The sequence below is a fragment of the Ornithodoros turicata genome, chromosome 3 (assembly GCF_037126465.1).
Source record: "Ornithodoros turicata isolate Travis chromosome 3, ASM3712646v1, whole genome shotgun sequence".
Taxonomy (NCBI): domain Eukaryota; kingdom Metazoa; phylum Arthropoda; class Arachnida; order Ixodida; family Argasidae; genus Ornithodoros; species Ornithodoros turicata.
In genome coordinates, this window is record NC_088203.1 from 84,633,875 (window position 1) to 84,654,233 (window position 20,359).

The 20,359-nt window shown below is 49.8% G+C and overlaps 1 protein-coding gene across 2 annotated transcripts in view; it reads left to right on the plus strand.

Annotated features, from left to right (window-relative positions):
• Positions 1-816: 816 nt before the first annotated feature.
• The window catches only part of LOC135388718 (uncharacterized), a 101,608-nt gene continuing 82,065 nt past the window's right edge, over positions 817-20,359 (plus strand). For both annotated transcript variants that reach the window (XM_064618461.1, XM_064618462.1), the window contains exons 1-2: positions 817-989; positions 13,901-14,013. In XM_064618461.1, the coding sequence (XP_064474531.1) occupies positions 891-989; positions 13,901-14,013 (212 nt within the window). In that variant the 5' untranslated portion in view covers positions 817-890. The remainder of the gene's footprint in view (positions 990-13,900; positions 14,014-20,359) is intronic.

Genomic DNA, 20,359 nt, shown 5'->3' on the forward strand with positions numbered 1-20,359 from the left:
GTTAATGTTTTAGTGGTTCTAGTTCTGCGTGTCGTGACGTCCGTTCTGTTCCCCAAACCAGCACCACCTAGACACAGTAAGCCTGCTTACTCGTCGACGTGACATAAGAACTAAGAGTCAGCCAATCAGGATCGTGTTTTCCAAGGCGGTAGCCAATCACGAACGTGCTTTCACCGGACGTGGTCATGGAGACGAACCGCTGTCGTCTACGAGTAGTGATTGAACGTCCCCGTTCTCTGAATGGGAAATCTTTGAAATAAAGCGCAAAGACGGCCCCCATATCGTTCTTAAGACTGATCTTCTGGAAAGCGTGTTGCAGTATTTGCCAACAGATTCAGGTCTACGTGTTCTAAGTTAGCTACAATAATTTGCGGGTTCTTGAATTCGCAGAACGGCGACACGCAGTAGCAGACGAATTCTGACTATGTATGTCCAAGTAGCCAAGGTGGAAGAGGAAGCAATCAGCAGGCCTTCAGGTATGCATTACTCGTTCATGAAACAGTTAGCCTGTTTACTTTTTGTTTCCCTCCCATTATGCTATTTCCGTGTTAACAATGACACGCTTCCATTCAGCGTTCAGAGGTGTCTACGATTATGACAAGTGGCATATCTTCGCCGCCCCACAATCACACACACAATTCCTCGTCCACGATTGAAAGGCTCCATTTCAGCGTACGGCTCATTCACAATCTGCGAAGTACGATGGCAGCTAGTGCACCAATTGTTTAGCAATACATTCAATGCGCTATAAATCGGCAGAATGCCGGGCCTATGGAAGATAAACAGCTTGCTATCATAAACACGCATTTCTTTATATCGCGTTAGAGGATTCTGAAAGGCATACCTGTGGGGCACGTTGCACGACTCGGTGGCAGAAGAAAGAAGTGACCATGTCGTACTCACTAATAGACGACTCTCAATTTGACATTACCCAGAAGCAATTGATCGCGAAGGCGCGCAGTGAACCCGGCATTCACATAATTGACACTGTAAGTACAAAATAGTTTTTCTGTGGCGTCATATCGGACAGGTACAGCAGCTGCCGGCAGTAGCTCCAAGGTACGGTCAAAGGAAGGAAAACGAGAAGCAGGGGTGACGCATTACGAAAAACCGAAACGCAAACGTTACGAAAACGAAAACATGTTTTCATGTTCGTTCATCTCGTTCAACATGTTCGTTTTCATTCTGATGAAACCGAAACTGAAAACAGTGGTAGGAACTGAAGCAGAAACAAATGTGGGCCAGCAACGGAGACGTTAACGGAAACGAAAAGATTCGGTTATCCCCTGGTGAGCTATTCTCGTCAAAAGTAATCGAGCTCGATTACTTTACGTCACGAACCGTTGGGCAGAGCTACCAGAACACACTCCGCCCATATATATAGGCTCCGCCCTTATTTATCCCTAGCCGTCGTCCACCGGTGTCTCCAGCGCATGAACAGTACGAATGTCGGGGTCGCGCTTTCCTACGACATGGGGGCGCTATGTGCTATACTGAAATAAACGAGAGAGGGGAAAGGAGGGGAAAGCGTGGCGCATAGGTCTAAACATGTATTAGAATTAATGTGATGTGGTGATATTCCGTTCACTGTGGAATAACCTTCATGTGCATAGATTGCGAAACATTGCGCATTTCGCCACGTTGGGAGTCAAGTGGCGCCACACTGTAGGCTATGCACTCTACACACGCTCATATCGCACGTCGGCACAAATTTCACTTTCACGATACAACCTACAACCTTCCGCTTCCGGCGAGAACACGCGGAAGGGCGGCCTCGCTGTGGTGGGCAGTCTGATAAAGCGCGAAGATTGAGGATCAAGGGCTCGACTATTGGTTGAGGACGCGTGGCACTCACCTCTGTTCTTCACGCCTTTTTCGTGTAACGACCAATGGTAGGCGAGACACAAAGTAATCGAGGTCGATTACTTTGACGAGAATAGCTCCCCTGGTTGCAAAACTGCTAGTAACTGCGGTGCGGGTGGTGCCAACCGGTGCGGACACGGAAATCGACCTTCGGGAAGCAATGTTGCCTGACGCATGTCAGATTGAGCAGCCTGTGACGGTATAGTTGTGTAGCGGCACCGCTACCGTCATCAGTTCATCGTCATCTGCCCAGATCATCTCGTGCCGCGACCGTACCGCTATGGCGGGCTGGAATAGTACCGCTGGCCAAATATCAGTCCAGACGTAGCCTCTGGCTGGAACGGACCTAGCTTGCTGTCTCGTCAGTTGTGTTATGAATAGGAGTTGTGCTGTGAAAAGAAATAGAAAAACAGTGTTTTGGGAGAATACAGTATGGAACGCGTAGATTGCAACCGCGTAAATTCGGTTAGATCCTCAAGATATGAGACTTTTACACCGTGTGGAACTTTAAAGGTTAGCTTTTTAGAACTCCTGCGTAGGCGTACCAAAATGGCCCCCGAACTGGTATCTTCTCAGGTGACATCGTCCTTGGAAGGTTTGGAGAGAGCTACACTCCACTTGCTCTCCACGCGTCATTTGCGTCCTCACCTCCATGACCTCGACATATTTTCGACCGATTCCCACCAACTTGGTTGATTGTGTCTCTCACTAAAAGCCTGTTCCGACATATAGCGACTCGCTGTATAGCACTAAAAAATAGCGTTATATTTTCCTACTCGCAATGTTACAAACCGCTAAAAAACAACGCTTGCCGGAGTTAAGCTCATCTCAACTTTTCAGCGGTACTATTATCACTCAATTCGTTTTCGCCAATGAGGAGGTCCTTCGGCGATGACGTCGTGGAAGTCGTGGAGTTCTTTTGCTTCGCTGCATTCGACCGGCCTCGGTGGCTCAGTCGGTAGCGTGTTCGCCTTCTGATCCCGAGATCGCGGGTTCGAACCCGGCCGAGGACGCCAGCAACTTGGTGGCAGGGTACAAGTTGCTCAGACACGCTGTCTTCCGCGAGGGACGTTAAATACGGGGTGCCGTGTGATGAGCTTTCATCGCACGTTAAAGAACCCTCAGGTGGGCGAAAGCAATCCACAGACCGACCGCGATGTGGCGTCGCTCATGGTCTCAGTTGCCTCGCGACGTAAACCCCGAATTATTATGCTTCTCTGCATTCCACGGCGTGGCGTGGCGACCGCATTGGAACTGGCGACCAAAATGTCAAATTTTCCGTTTGGTCAGTTACTCGAACTTGTTCGTCCGCGCCGGTTTTTGTACGACAAATCGTCTTCACATTTCAAGGACACCACTATGGGGAAAAACCGATGGGCCGAAATTGGGCAGGAATTTGGAGTAAAAGGTAAGCCTACACCTCAGTAGTTGCTGTAGTAGTCTAGTAGCTCACTGCAGTTAAGAGATATCTGTTCACTGACTACTGCGCAGCAGAGTCCCTGAATGAATGAAAATCTGCGCAGCAGAAAAAGGATCAGAACAACCAGCAGAACAAGGATCAAATTTTTTACTTTGCTATGATGGTTGCAGAGCGTGTACGACTATATTATCAACAATGAGGGCGCTGCGACTTATGTGTACGCTCCGGAACGACCTTCTTGAAGCAGAGATTGAGGACTGCGGATGAAACGAAATTTAATGTAAAAACAATATGTAATAAATGTTCTCTCACCACCTGTATTTCGAAACCTGTACAGCATAACCCAAATTTGAGGACTGATACGGTCTCAAACAATGCACACATTTGTCATACACACAAAAAAACACAAACGCACACACCCACACACAAATTTACGGTCAGGTCACACTTGCAACATGGGAGCTTTACACACAGTTCGTGCTCACCACATAATATCATTTACAACCACGTGACAGCAGTGAAATGGCCGAGTGGGCAAAGGCGCCCGCTCGCTGGTGGTGACCAAGGTCATGCTGAAGAGTAGGAGGTCGTGTGTTCTAATCCTACCACAGGCTGTGTTGCCTAAGGTTCCCCTAGCTTTCCAGACGATTGTCGGGACAATTCCTCTTGCAGTGCGACCAGGACGCACCCCCCCCCCCATGCCGTCTCCCATTCCTTTCTGCTGTTCATCAAGGTCGTGCTGAAGAGTAGGAGGTCGTGTGTTCTAATCCTACCACAGGCTGTGTTGCCTAAGGTTCCCCTAGCTTTCCAGACGATTGTCGGGACAATTCCCCTTGCAGTGCGACCAGGACGCCCCCCCCCCCCCATGCCGTCTCCCATTCCTTTCTGCTGTTCATCAAGGTCGTGCTGAAGAGTAGGAGGTCGTGTGTTCTAATCCTACCACAGGCTGTGTTGCCTAAGGTTCCCCTAGCTTTCCAGACGATTGTCGGGACAATTCCCCTTGCAGTGCGACCAGGACGCACCCCCCCATGCCGTCTCCCATTCCTTTCTGCTGTTCATCAAGGTCGTGCTGAAGAGTAGGAGGTCGTGTGTTCTAATCCTACCACAGGCTGTGTTGCCTAAGGTTCCCCTAACTTTCCAGGCGATTGTCGGTACAATTCCCCTTGCAGTGGGACCAGGACGCACCCCGCCATGCCGTCTCCCATTCCTTCCTGCTGTTCACCAAGGTCGTGCTGAAGAGTAGGAGGTCGTGTGTTCTAATCCTACCACAGGCTGTGTTGCCTAAGGTTCCCCTAGCTTTCCAGACGACTGTCGGTACAATTCCCCTTGCAGTGGGACCAGGACGCACCCCCCCCCATGCCGTCTCCCATTCCTTCCTGCTGTTCACTAAGGTCGTGCTGAAGAGTAGGAGGTCGTGTGTTCTAATCCTACCACAGGATGTATTGCCTAAGGTTCCCCTAGCTTTCCAGACGATTGTCGGTACAATTCCCCTTGCAGTGGGAACAGGACGCACCCCCCCCTCCCATGCCGTCTCCCATTCCTTCCTGCTGTTCACCAAGGTCGTGCTGAAGAGTAGGAGGTCGTGTGTTCTAATCCTACCACAGGCTGTGTTGCCTAAGGTTCCCCTAGCTTTCCAGACGATTGTCGGTACAATTCCCCTTGCAGTGGGACAAGGACGCACCCCCCATGCCGTCTCCCATTCCTTCCTGCTGTTCACCAAGGTCGTGCTGAAGAGTAGGAGGACGTGTGTTCTAATCCTACCACAGGCTGTGTTGCCTATGGTTCCCCTAGCTTTCCAGACGATTGTCGGCACAATTCCCCTTGCAGTGGGACCAGGACGCACCCCCCATGCCGTCTCCCATTCCTTCCTGCTGTTCACCAAGGTCGTGCTGAAGAGTAGGAGGTCGTGTGTTCTAATCCTACCACAGGCTGTGTTGTCTAAGGATCCCCTAGCTTTCCAGACGATTGTCGGTACAATTCCCCTTGCAGTGGGACCAGGACGCACCCCCCCATGCCGTCTCCCATTCCTTCCTGCTGTTCACCAAGGTCGTCCTGAAGAGTAGGAGGTCGTGTGTTCTAATCCTACCACAGGCTGTGTTGCCTAAGGTTCCCCTAGCTTTCCAGACGACTGTCGGGACAATTCCCCTTGCAGTGGGACCAGGACGCACCCCCCATGCCGTCTCCCATTCCTTCCTGCTGTTCACCAAGGTCGTGCTGAAGAGTAGGAGGTCGTGTGTTCTAATCCTTCCACAGGCTGTGTTGTCTAAGGTTCCCCTAGCTTTCCAGACGATTGTCGGTACAATTCCCCTTGCAGTGGGACCAGGACGCACCCCCCCCATGCCGTCTCCCATTCCTTCCTGCTGTTCACCAAGGTCGTGCTGAAAAGTAGGATGTCGTGTGTTCTAATCCTACCACAGGCTGTGTGGTCTAAGGTTCCCTTAGCTTTCCAGACGATTGTGGGTACAATTCCCCTTGCAGTGGGACCAGGACGCACCCCCCCTCATGCCGTCTCCCATTCCTTCCTGCTGTAAGGTCGTGATGAAGAGTAGGAGGTCGTGTGTTCTAATCCTACCACAGGCTGTGTTGTCTAAGGTTCCCTTAGCTTTCCAGACGATTGTCGGTACAATTCCCCTTGCAGTGGGACCAGGACGCCCCCCCCCCCATGCCGTCTCCCATTCCTTCCTGCTGTTCACCAAGGTCGTGCTGAAAAGTAGGAGGTCGTGCGTTCTAATCCTACCACAGGCTGTGTTGTCTAAGGTTCCCTTAGCTTTCCAGACGATTGTGGGTACAATTCCCCTTGCAGTGGGACCAGGACGCACCCCCCCTCATGCCGTCTCTCATTCCTTCCTGCTGTAAGGTCGTGATGAAGAGTAGGAGGTCGTGTGTTCTAATCCTACCACAGGCTGTGTTGTCTAAGGTTCCCCTAGCTTTCCAGACGACTGTCGGTACAATTCCCCTTGCAGTGGGACCAGGACGCACCCCCCCATGCCCATGCCGTCTCCCATTCCTTCCTGCTGTTCAACAAGGTCGTGCTGAAGACCAGGACGCACCCCCCATGCCGTCTCCCATTCCTTCCTGCTGTTCACCAAGGTCGTGCTGAAGAGTAGGAGGTCGTGTGTTCTAATCCTACCACAGGCTGTGTTGTCTAAGGTTCCCTTAGCTTTCCAGACGATTGTCGGTACAATTCCCCTTACAGTGGGACCAGGACGCACCCCCCCTCATGCCGTCTCCCATTCCTTCCTGCTGTTCACCAAGGTCGTGCTGAAAAGTAGGAGGTCGTGTGTTCTAATCCTACCACAGGATGTGTTGTCTGGAGTTCCCCTAGCTTTCCAGACGATTGTCGGTACAATTCCCCTTGCAGTGGGACCAGGACGCACTCCCCCATGCCGTCTCCCATTCCTTCCTGCTGTTCACCAAGGTCGTGCTGAAGAGTAGGAGGTCGTGTGTTCTAATCCTACCACAGGCTGTGTTGCCTAAGGTTCCCCTAGCTTTCCAGACGACTGTCGGTACAATTCCCCTTGCAGTGGGACCAGGACGCACCCCCCCCATGCCCATGTCGTCTCCCATTCCTTCCTGCTGTTCAACAAGGTCGTGCTGAAGACCAGGACGCACCCCCCATGCCGTCTCCCATTCCTTCCTGCTGTTCACCAAGGTCGTGCTGAAGAGTAGGAGGTCGTGTGTTCTAATCCTACCACAGGCTGTGTTGTCTAAGGTTCCCTTAGCTTTCCAGACGATTGTGGGTACAATTCCCCTTGCAGTGGGACCAGGACGCACCGCCCCCCCCTCATGCCGTTTCCCATTCCTTCCTGCTGTTCACCAAGGTCGTGATGAAGAGTAGGAGGTCGTGTGTTCTAATCCTTCCACAGGCTGTGTTGTCTAAGGTTCCCCTAGCTTTCCAGACGATTGTCGGTACAATTCCCCTTGCAGTGGGACCAGGACGCACCCCCCCCCCCATGCCGTCTCCCATTCCTTCCTGCTGTTCACCAAGGTCGTGCTGAAAAGTAGGAGGTCGTGTGTTCTAATCCTACCACAGGCTGTGTGGTCTAAGGTTCCCTTAGCTTTCCAGACGATTGTGGGTACAATTCCCCTTGCAGTGGGACCAGGACGCACCCCCCCCCTCATGCCGTCTCCCATTCCTTCCTGCTGTAAGGTCGTGATGAAGAGTAGGAGGTCGTGTGTTCTAATCCTACCACAGGCTGTGTTGTCTAAGGTTCCCTTAGCTTTCCAGACGATTGTCGGTACAATTCCCCTTGCAGTGGGACCAGGACGCACCCCCCCCCCTCATGCCGTCTCCCATTCCTTCCTGCTGTAAGGTCGTGATGAAGAGTAGGAGGTCGTGTGTTCTAATCCTACCACAGGCTGTGTTGTCTAAGGTTCCCTTAGCTTTCCAGACGATTGTCGGTACAATTCCCCTTGCAGTGGGACCAGGACGCACCCCCCATGCCGTCTCCCATTCCTTCCTGCTGTTCACCAAGGTCGTGCTGAAGAGTAGGAGGTCGTGTGTTCTAATCCTACCACAGGCTGTGTTGTCTAAGGTTCCCTTAGCTTTCCAGACGATTGTGGGTACAATTCCCCTTGCAGTGGGACCAGGACGCACCGCCCCCCCCTCATGCCGTTTCCCATTCCTTCCTGCTGTTCACCAAGGTCGTGATGAAGAGTAGGAGGTCGTGTGTTCTAATCCTTCCACAGGCTGTGTTGTCTAAGGTTCCCCTAGCTTTCCAGACGATTGTCGGTACAATTCCCCTTGCAGTGGGACCAGGACGCACCCCCCCCCCCATGCCGTCTCCCATTCCTTCCTGCTGTTCACCAAGGTCGTGCTGAAAAGTAGGAGGTCGTGTGTTCTAATCCTACCACAGGCTGTGTGGTCTAAGGTTCCCTTAGCTTTCCAGACGATTGTGGGTACAATTCCCCTTGCAGTGGGACCAGGACGCACCCCCCCCCCTCATGCCGTCTCCCATTCCTTCCTGCTGTAAGGTCGTGATGAAGAGTAGGAGGTCGTGTGTTCTAATCCTACCACAGGCTGTGTTGTCTAAGGTTCCCTTAGCTTTCCAGACGATTGTCGGTACAATTCCCCTTGCAGTGGGACCAGGACGCACCCCCCCCCCTCATGCCGTCTCCCATTCCTTCCTGCTGTAAGGTCGTGATGAAGAGTAGGAGGTCGTGTGTTCTAATCCTACCACAGGCTGTGTTGTCTAAGGTTCCCTTAGCTTTCCAGACGATTGTCGGTACAATTCCCCTTGCAGTGGGACCAGGACGCACCCCCCCCCCCATGCCGTCTCCCATTCCTTCCTGCTGTTCACCAAGGTCGTGCTGAAAAGTAGGAGGTCGTGTGTTCTAATCCTACCACAGGCTGTGTTGTCTAAGGTTCCCTTAGCTTTCCAGACGATTGTGGGTACAATTCCCCTTGCAGTGGGACCAGGACGCACCCCCCCCCCCCCCCATGCCGTCTCCCATTCCTTCCTGCTGTTCACCAAGGTCGTGCTGAAAAGTAGGAGGTCGTGTGTTCTAATCCTACCACAGGCTGTGTTGTCTAAGGTTCCCTTAGCTTTCCAGACGATTGTGGGTACAATTCCCCTTGCAGTGGGACCAGGACGCACCCCCCCATGCCGTCTCCCATTCCTTCCTGCTGTTCACCAAGGTCGTGCTGAAAAGTAGGAGGTCGTGTGTTCTAATCCTACCACAGGATGTGTTGTCCGGGGTTCCCCTAGCTTTCCAGACTAATGTCGATACAGTTCCCCTTGCAGTGTGACCAGGACGAACCCTCCCCCCCCCGCATGCCGCTCCCATTCCTTCCTGCTGTTCACGTCTGCACATAGTCACAGTTGCTCAGTTCACAGTTGCAGTTCAGTTGCATAATCACAGTTGCTTCGCGGCTCTAACGCAGAATATAAAAAAAGATGACACCTGTATTACATTTCCACTGGTAAGAAAAGGAAATGCTGCAGCTAAAGTCAACTAGAGGAGGTGTTCACATCACTGACATTATGCACGGTTCATGGCAGTTTCACCTTGGTTCTATTTACAATCCTCCCCTGCCATGGTACGTCAGCACCAGCTACAAAGTACTGCGTGAACAACTTTCGCACCTCAGCACTCTGCCTCCTGTAGTTATTTGACCCAGCTCTGTGACCAATGCTGCACAGACCTGTCACTTCGTCGTGAGCAATTTTCCTCTGAGTGTGTAAATAGGGTGTTTTAGGGCGTCCCGTGAACTGCACGAAAACGGTATGGTAAACCGAGCTGTCAAATCACAGAGCAGCATCACGGTGTGAACAACTTTAAAGAAACAACGCGTTCATGTATTCGTCCAATAGCACTGATTAATATTTCGATATCCCCTAATAATCTTCAACTTGCCGATATTCCGTAATGTACGTTAGATGTTTCCTCTGGGCGGTGAATCGCCCACCCCATCACCATCCAATGTATGTGTGTGTGTGTGTTCCTCTGGGATACCTTGTTGTCAGACCTTGATGTAACTGATGTTCTGAGGCTGGGAACAACATAGAAGGGACAATCGCATACAAGGCCCAACTTGAGGCCTTGTATGTGATTGTCCCTTCTATGTTGTTCCCCCCAGCCTCAGAGCATCAGTTCTCTCATGTTCAACATTTGCCGCTTGCGTCGATCCCTGTCGTATGAATGTGTATGAGTGTGCAAAAATGTAAGAGTGAAAGGAGGATGATTGAGAGAGAGTGACTGGTTCCTCCCATCAGATGACGCACCTTGGAAGTCGCTGAGAAGGCGTCTTAGCTTAGCTCAATTGGTTGAGCCCTGGACCGGTAATCCAGAAGATGTGGGTTCGAGTCCTACAGCTGGATAACCTTTTCAGTGACTTTCATCGTTATTGTCAGTGCGAAGCGCGTTTCAGCCGATTCCTCCATCTCGTGTCCCTCGCCGTTATTTGGCGTCGCAAAAGTTCCAACAAACTTCCCAAGGATGACGGGCTCATTGGACCCGTAGCCTTCTTGGTCATGAAACCGGAATATTTCGCGGACCCAGAAACGCGGAAGTCGGGTTCGCCTTTGCCGCAGCAGTAGCAACAAAACACGGAGGAGAAGTAAGGAGAACGAACTCTGCCGAGCCGCCGTTGAGAAAGCGTGGTCTCGATTCCTCGAGTCTAATTGTGGCCGCGGCGCGGCGCTCGCGTTCCGTCAGGTACTTGCTCCTCTGAAATAAGGTTGCTGTAATGCACTCTTTCAGATGTACTTGTGTGTCCAGTGGAAGCAGAAAAAAATATTTTGCTAAGTAAACACGCTTATCGTGTATCAAGGAACGATCTCTCCGTGAATTTTTCGCCTGCAGTTTATGTTAGTGCAAAGCGAGAGGCTTTTATTTTAGAATGCGGGGAAGCCGCCGTGAAGGGGGCTCCGCGTTGGCTGGACGGCTTGAATGTCTCCGTAAGCGTGGTGCTCTCGCAGTCAAGAAGCTATTCTCTTTTTTCTTTTTTTATTTGCGATAAAATACGACACCCGAAGAAGCACAAAGGTTGTTATCCGACATTGTACAGGATGGTACGCGCGTATTTAGATCACCGCCAACGCATGACCACGAGATGTACATTGATAATGGTTTGCATTGATCAGTATTAGTTCCCGGGAATACCTCGCAGTGTAGAGTAATGATGTCATTGGGCTGGTTAATCCGCATTTCCATTCTAGCTGTTGCACGAGAGCTTTGTCGCGTATGCACAACGCTTTGGGAAACAGGAGCCTTGTGTCGTAATTGTGATGCATCCGCTGGGATAGAGAGTTACATATTTCGCATGCCACAATACACGAATTTAATACCAAGGTACCAGAACGCACTTCTGTCGCAGGTTTTGCCCACGCGCGGTACAGGATTCAATGCATGCACTTCCTGTTTCTCGAAGACGATTTTCATCTTGGTGCACCGGGGGGGGGGGGGGTAAATCCCATATCTATTGGGATTAGGGCTTTTTAGCTTTTCTGGCAGGTATATATTGGTGCTGTTGCAGTATTGTTGCTCTTTTTTTTTGTGGTGGTGGTAAAATATCCGGTGCAACGCTTTGAGCAGCATATGCTTGTACAGAAGTAACTTGAAACTGAACACCAAAGCGATAGTGTATAAAGTAGAAGTAATGTGTTGTTCAAGATTTCAGTGTTCGTCAACATAAATTAGAGATTAGATCCCGACTTTATTTTGCAGTTCCCAAAAGCGAGCGATTGGCATGCATGACAAGATATAAGAAACTAAGTGCCAGAACCTTCGGAACCGCACCGTGTCCCATCATCAGAGCGTCCTGCCCCTCCTTGCCCCCACTCACACACACAAAGGTCTCTTAACTGCTTGACACGTACGGAGATAAAACTTCTCAGTCCCAGCTTATGTAACGACCCACATAACGCGCGATTCCGGAAAGATCGCATCCGGCGACTTTCGATTACACAGCTTCAAACTTTCTTTCTTCCCTCCTGACTTTCTTTCCTCCATACCACTCAAATGTGGCTTTTCGGAACAACGTTTGCTTCCTTTGGGGTATGTTAGCGTGTTAGCGCAGCGGTCAAAGTACGCGCGCACCACAGAGAGAAGGGCACGATACCCGAGACGGCCGGGGAGAAGCGACAGAGGATTCCGTCGGAGGCATTCGACACTACACCTTTGGCAATTGATGAACAAGAACTGATGTTCAGTGACTTTCATCTTTCACCTTTGGCAGTGTCAGACGTTTGTCTTACGTGTTAAAGTTTCGTTGTTTTTTTTTTTTACTTCTTATTTCCGATTCCATTTTTATCGGACAGGTAGCTTCCATCTATGAGACAAAAACGAGGTAGCAGAAACCGAAAAAAAAAAGAAAAGAAAAAATAATTGTAGCTGACCAGAAAATATTAACTCGTTACTGGAGACACAGTTGTTTATGCTTATCAAACAAACATTCGTTTTGAACGCTTTTTAGTAGAGTATTCGAGCACAAACGACGCATTGCCGTGCAGGCGATTTCGCGGAGCCTAGTACCGGAGGGAACGCGAGCGCCGCGCCGCGGCCAACAATTGACTCGATAAATTGGGACGTCGTTTTTCAGCGGAGTTCGGTCTCCTTACTTCTCCTCCGTGCAACAAAAGAACGTTTATGTGAACGTGCGCTGCGACGACGCTGTCAACTCCGGAGGCGTCATGATGGGAGAGACCGGAAACGACCACCGAACTTGCGCTGAGTCATACAGCTAGCGCCGCCTTACAAGCGAGAACCGTCCGATTACAGTGAGCGTTTTTTTTCTTCTTCTTCGTCTTCTTCTTTCTTTCGTTTGTTTCGTTCTTTTTCTTTTCTCTTTTTTTTGCGTTGCTTTGTCGAGCTACGTTAGCGCGCTGCTATATGTCGGGACAGGCCTTAACTCTCGAGTGAGTTATACCTCTGCAGGACGGAATTTTGGGTGACACCTTCACCGAGTGACACTTGCATATAGTGTCATTCTTGAGCTGTCACACGTCGAAGTTTAGCGACACTCCGCAGAGAGTGCACTAACGATTTAGTGAGTTCTTCAAAACTCACTTCTCTTCTCTTCGGAGGACCGAGTGAGGGGGACCGGTGCAGGACGTTTCGGTGCACGGACATTTCGGTGCACCAAATTTGGGTGCAAAGCGTTACAGCGGCGGGAGCGGGGGATCACTGCAACGGTTCTGGTAACTGGTTCCGGGAAGAATGGTCCCGGGAATCGCTGTCACGATGTCGACATATCGTAGTAAAACAAAGGGAAGAGGGCGGCTTGGCATCAAAAGTAGTGTTGTCAAGGAATTTGGTTTCCGTAGAGAAGAACGTGTTCAATGTATTTTTTGTGTACTCTTAAAGGTATAAGCTCTGATCTGCATGTGATCGTGGTCTGCCGTGGCTTTTAAACTTTTGGGGAATTTTCTTTTTTAATATTTTGCGCCCCACGTTCTAGTCGGCGCTGTACAGATGTTCATTCATTTATTGTGTTCATTCATTCGTTTATCGTGACAGACATTCCCGACACCAGTTTTCCGGGACGCCTCAGCAGCGTTTCGCACCGAAATGTCCGGGCACCGAAACGTCCATGCACCGAAACGTCCGGATCCCCCTTTGAGGTACAGGTAAAAATATTGCGAAAAAGCGAGGGGCCACGACAACCACAATATGTTTAAACAAGTATTTTCAACAGCATGCATATTTAATTTAGTACTCTGTAACATTGATGAGAAGCATGTTATTACTCTTGTTAACAACCTGTGAAAACTTCGCAGTCTTGGCGATCTGGCGGCCATCCTTGTCGTGAGATTTGTTGGAGTCCAATTTGTTTTATGTTGGAAGACGATTTCCAGCAAGCGGTTCTAAAACAAAGAAAAACATTCTCAGGAAGGTATTGTGGAACACGCCTAAAAATTGCCGTTCACTCTTATCTATATCGTAACTGCAACCGTCGCTCAATGAGAATCACTTAAGCCGTGTAGCAAGTACGTGAAAGCGAGTGAAAGTGACATTCGCTTGTGAGAAGTGCACTTCACGAAAATGACACCAAATTAGCCCGTGTGACAGGTGTATTAGTCTAGGCCGTGCAAACTTTCTTCACGCGAAAACGCAAGGAAGTAAACGCGTATTCCTCGCTGATCGACGCTTATTTTTACGCTTATTTCATCACAGGGGGGAACTGAATTGTGTCGCCACAAGAAAACCTTTTCTCGACTTTTCCCGAAGACAATAGTGGACGGTGTGACACTAACTGCTGTTTTTCGTTATGAACATGGTACACAATGGTAAGTATATTTGGAGACGTTAAAAGGAAGTGAAGTATCTTTCTTTTCTCTCTCCCTCTCTCTCTTTCTCTGTCTTTCTTTAAGAGTATGGCTGCAGTATGCTTTCTTGCACGAGGGCAGCGATTGCAGCTGACCGCGCGCGAAAATGTCCTTCATCTGCATACCCTCCATATGTGGGCATTTTATGCGAATTATTAAACGTCACGTCGCATCAACATGAAAGTCATCATTCAAACGCATCCATGTTGCACACGCAACATGTTGCTACAAATTGACAGCAATACAAAAGGAACAGGGTTCATCCGTTGCGTCGTTCGTTAAAGATTTAAGCTTTCCCTGCTCCTCTCAAGATGCGCGACAATGCGAGGCGGGCTGTCATTGGTCTCCTCAAACGATTTGTCCAATCATCGCGGGAGATCGTGTGAGGTGGCCAATGACAGGCCGCCCTTCTTGAGAAGGAGCGACAAAGGGAAGCGCGAACTGCAGTTTCGTTCCGCCATAAATCACGAACGACGCGACGGATGAATGCTTTCCTTGCGTTCCTTTTGTATTCTCTCTAGGTAGCGGCATCCTTCATTCGGCGAGAAGAAATATTTGCCCATTAATGCCCGTTTAATTGTGCTATTTCGCGTGTGCCGTCCTGGGTACTACTGGTACTACATATTACGTCTTGAAAACGCATGAACGTCAATGTATACATGTAATGTAACCAGACTTGTACAGTAACTTGAGTAGAGTATTTAGATTACGTATCGTAAATATTTCTGCATGTAACTTGGTATAACTGAGAGCATGGCGGCTAGCTGGTGAAGATTGACAGTCCAAGGAAACCTTGAGCTTGAAGAACGTAAAAGACGTCTCTTACGTTCCTCGAGACCTCTTTTATGTTCCCCAAGCGGAAGGTTCCCTTGCACTATGTAACTATGCACTTTAGTTGGTAGCTTAATACTAAGTTACATTGTGCAAGAGTAGTTAGTGCTTGAAAGTATCCAGGGATACTTTCAAAAGGTCAGTGTTTAGTAATCTAACTTAAGCACATTTTTCAATAACTTCTCCTGATTTCCCTAGTTACTTGAAGATACTTTTCTGTTCGAAGCATGGAGGTGGAGCGAAAGTCTCTCTTTCGTCTCGGCAATGCGCTTGGTGCTGTCTTTAGCGCTGAGATATTCGGGTTTTTGGAGTGCGCATAAATGAATCGATGCCGTCTCGATGTCTTGAAGGGTATGCGGAGCTGAAACCTCTATCATGCAGGATATAGAAGAGTCAGAAGAGGAAAGAAGTCATATACCGAAAGAGGGCACGTAAAACATCCATAACTCTTTATGAGGTTAAAGCAACGATAAGGAGAAAAACGGCAGTGTATTCTGTAGTTTCAGTACAGCATTCGTTCGCGATCTGTCTAGCGCCAGTTCAATATTGGAAGCAACGCTTTAAGAAAACCGGAGCAGGCTATTGGACACTATTTTTGAAAACAACAACAACAACAAATAAGTAATGATGATGTAGTGGGATGTTTCGCCGCTGAGGCAGCACCCTATCCCACTGCTTGAGGAGGAAAAGATGGTGATGGTGATGTTCAGAGTTCACGCAGAAGTCCTGTTGCTGCTAAGAAGGTGATGAGGGCTTGAAGAGCTCGTAGCTGATGCGCAGGATTGACCGAAGGCCCAAGCAGTTGAGGAAGAGCAAGGGAGGGTGTCCCAGTGACTTTAAATTGGCGCTGGAAAACGCGTCGCTCAGTGAAATACTTACAGTCGATGAGAATGTGCTGGACAGTATTTGGAGTATTACAGCGAGGGCATAGCATTGTGTTACTATAACCCAGCTAGTGGTGAAAGTATGGGGTGAATGCGGCGTTAAAACAAAGTCGACGGACAATAGACGTAATGGTCCGACGAAGGGTAGACGGCATTATGAAGGACAGTGTGGAATCTACTGAGTGGAGGAGGGATCCTTCCGGGATGTCCTGACGCCTTTCATGGGTGGACTTTCCTGGTGCAAGCACCTACATGAAAGATCGTGAATCCCCTTTTGGTAATATGATGGTGATCGTATGTCGACGGCGGTGGGTTTCTGTAGCTATTAAATCTGCGTCTTCGTTACCACGTATACCGATGTGGCCCGGAATCCACTGTAAAACCAGCCGCTTGTAACACTGAAGTATGTCAATAGCGATTGATGCGAAGGAGCCTCGAATGGCTCTGCTTGCAATACACTGTAGGGCTGCTTTAGAATCAGTATAGATCACCCAGGAGCGGGGTTGAAAGTGGCACTCCAATAGCTTTTTCATGAAAAAGAGAATAGCGTAGAGCTCCGTTCAGGTGGATGACGTGCGGTGCGAAAGCTTATACCCGCAAGACAGGGACTCCTCTGTATGACGAAAGCAGAGGATGAACCTTGTTCAGTGGAAGACCCGTCGGTGAAGACAGCAGAGCGAGTTCTGTATACAGCGTCCATCATTTCTAGCGTCGCTTGCTTCAAAACAGGAACTGGGACTTCCTTTTTCTTGTTCTTGATTTCGGGGACAGAGGTCGCGATTGCCGGTGTTGGGAATGTCCACGGAGGTGAGGAGGAAACTACGTGCTGCACTGTGAAACGAGGGAGGTGTTGATGCGCTTCACGGACACATACGGAGACTTTGGTGTTTCTACGCTTATACATTTTTCTGACCAGAGGATGACGGCGATGGTGGACCAACAAGCGCATGTGATGCCGGATAGTTTCTCTCTGACACACGACCTCAATCGGGATATCTTTCGCTTCCGCCATCGCCATACGTGTGTCAGCACAGCGCTGTACTACTACTACTACGGTAGTTTGCGGTACTAAGCAAGCCCGCAGACTGCGTGCCAAGGTACCACGAAGTTTGAAGATCGAGGTCCGGGACATGCCATGGAGAGCAGGTAGACCATAAAGCGTTGATCCCCTACGGGCGCTTTATGCATCATGAGCACGTCCCGTTCCTTACTGCCCCATCGTGCACCAGTAAAGTGGTAGCAAAGTATCAGCAACATTTATCCAGCGCTGCGCCTTCGAAACCAGGTAGTCCACATGTCGGAGCCAGGATAGACCGCAGTCTAAACTAACTCCCAGGAACTTATGGTGAGTCACTTGCTGCAGGTCACTCATTCCAAGATCAAGCGGAAAACGATGCATATGCTTCTTCGTAAATGAAAGGACCGCTCATTTTTCACCTGAGACGTCCATCCCTGCATCCAGGTCAGTGTTGCTGAAGGCATCCAGCGAGCGCTGTAACCGGCCTTGTATGGCAGGGCGAGATTTCCCTACTGTCCATATGCATACATCATCAGCGTACATTGGCAGGTTCACGCCCTTGGAAGCGCATCATTTGAGACCCACCATGACAATGTTAAAGCGCAAAGGACTCAAAACACTGCCCTGGGGGACTCCCTGCAGTAGCGTACTCCAGCCTGTATCCTCTTCTCCGGCCTTGACAAATATTGATATTTGGTGTAAGAAGTCACTATCCACGCAAAAGCGCTTTGAGGACCTGGGGCCTGTAGAAGCGCGTTCAGAACACAGGTGTGACTCACTGTATCGTAGACCCGTTTTACATCATGGAAGTCGGCTGTGGTTATCTTCTTGAGGACCTTCGCTTCCTCTACGGTGGAAACTTAGTCAAACACCGAGTCCATGGTGCTACGGTGACGGCGGAATCCTGCCCATTCTGGAGGGCAAGCAGATGTCCCTCCAGTCACCACTCCAGCCTGTGTAAAACAATTCGCTCAAGGACATTGCATAAGCAACTGGTTAAACTGACAGGGCGAAACAATGCCAAATCTGATGGGTGTTTTCCTGGCTTCAGTATGGAGACAACTTGTGCTTCCTTCCACAAGGACGGGACCCGCCCTTGTCTTCAAGAACTATTATAAACTTCAAGAAGCGCCTGGAGGCAGCTGTCATCAAGGTTCCTTATACACCTCGTCCAGAGCGTTTCTCGCGCCACCCTGCGTCAAGCAGGGAAAGTTTTTCTGGAGCTACGTCCGTAGCGCGCAGTGTCCAGCGTGTTGATCTTGTGTGTTTGCTGCATGTCGTATGGCGCCGAGAAGTCGAAAACCAATTGTGGTATGGTGAAATGTGCATTCACCTATAGAAGTGCGCCGCTTGGAACGAAATTTTATTCGTTTTCTGGAAAGCCTCGTGAAAAGGAGAGAAGTGGATTGCTGCAGTTAAACGTCCAGTAAAATGCTGCTGTGAAACGTGTTCGCTTTGAGTCATGTTATCCACTGTCGGGAAGCTAAGCGAACTTTGTTCATTGTTTCTTTTAGCAAAGGTAGCTTGCCGTGGTTGCCCACCATAGCTGGGCGTCCTCACTCATGAGGACCCTCATGAAGACGCCTCACCCTCACCTCACGACGATGAGGTGAAGGTGAGTGAGGCCAGAACACGCTGAATGTTCCTCACGAGGACAGTCGTGAGGCATTGTCCCTCATGAGGTCTACCGTGAGGGTCCTCATGAGGCCAGTCGTCGTGAGGTCATCAATACGTGAGGGTACAACGTATTCCGTGAGGAGCCTCACGGATGAGGCCGTGAGGCCCTTTGTGAGGAACCTCACGGATGAGGTCGTGAGGCCTTTCGTGAGGAACCTCACGGATGAGGCCGTGAGGCTTTTCGTGAGGGACCTCACGAATGAGGCTATGAAGCCTTTCGTGAGGGGCCTCACGGATGAGGTGATGGGTTCGGGCTCCTCTATGCTGATGCCAAACACTAACGTTAAACCTGACTGTGACAGTAACAACTGTTACCAAATTTATCCAAGCACAGCACGAAACCCTATAAACAGTTTAATGCCGCGCAGTATCATTAGTACCAACTACCGACACAGTAGTTCAACGCCGACGTGTTTGAGGCTCATGTGCCTCCCAGTGACTTGAAGACACGTCAGGCCATGAGGGTATTCACGAGGCGAGGGCTCGTGAGGTTTAGGGGTCGTGAGGCCATGAGGGCCCTCATGAGGTGAGGGCACGTGAGGATGAGGACTCGTGAGGCCATGTGGGTCCTCATTAGGCGAAAGTACGTGAGGCGCCATGAGGATATGAGGGCCCTCATGAGGTGAGGCCACGTGAGGATGAGGACCCTCATGAGGTGAAGATACGTGAGGCCATAAGGGTTGTGAATAGCCTCAAGAGGTGAAGGCATGTGAGGATGAGGATGGTGAGGCCTCTTGGGATCCCGATGCCCTGAGGTGAGGTTTTTGAGGGCAAAATTTAAAATGGAATGTGAGGGTGAGGGCGACTGAGGTTTAGTTACTGGTGAGGAAAATTTGGTGAGGGTGAGTGAGGCCAATGAAGTCTGTGCTTCGTGAGGTGAGGATGAGTGAGGCCGTAGGAAAATGCCCACCTATGATGCCCACCAATAAAACTGTCATATGGCAAATCACGTTGCCCACTTCTGTGAGGCCGACAACGGCGAGCCCTTTCACCATCAACACCACTTGTAATAAAAAATAATACACTGACGCTAACCAGGTACGACAAACAAAACAAATGATTGTGACATGGCGCTCAAGACCCATAAAGCTTTTTTGACATACAAAAGTATCCCCATCTCTAAGCTTGAGTGGGCAATCGATAGGGAAACTGGAAGGCAAATCCCGTCCGTAACAGCACCTTTCTAGCGCGTACAAATTTAAACAGGGACACTCTCATCATGAATTTAATGTTCATTTGACTCTGTCGTAGCCATGCACGTTTCGGTACACGCAAGGTTCCGGGCTCTCCCTCCGCTACGACCATTATAAAACTCGGGAATTGAGGAACGGCGTTGTATCCCATACAGTTGTATCCACATCCACACTGCGCAGTTCGCTCTGCCGCCGCGGGAGGGGCGCCACCGTTCACGCTCGTCCCCAAATCGATGACATTCCCAGCACCTTCAAACACCATGGAAGATGGACAGTTCTTTACTGCGCACAGAAGCCCATGCCACGTCAAAACACCTCGCTGGTGAACTTTGGTTGCTCGAACGATGTGGAAAATGCGCCTACAGAAAATAGAAGAAATATTGAAATATATTGAAATACCTGTGCACCTAATGTCATTTAATGGCCAGTCATCAATATAATTTAAATATACCTATATCTGGGCTGCGCCCCGAACATTCTAGCATCCCGTTCAGAGCGCTCCGCCCTTCTGGATTTCGGAAGTGCGCTTTCTGTGTTCGTGCGGAACCTAGGAAGGGTACGCATGCAGCGAAATGTTGGCATAATGCCTCAGCGGTGGTGAATCGCCCATCTCATCATCATCCAATGTATGTGTGCGTGTCTGTGTTGGCTGAATGGCGAGCGAAGTTCCCTTCATATTGATGACGTTCATAATAACGAGACAG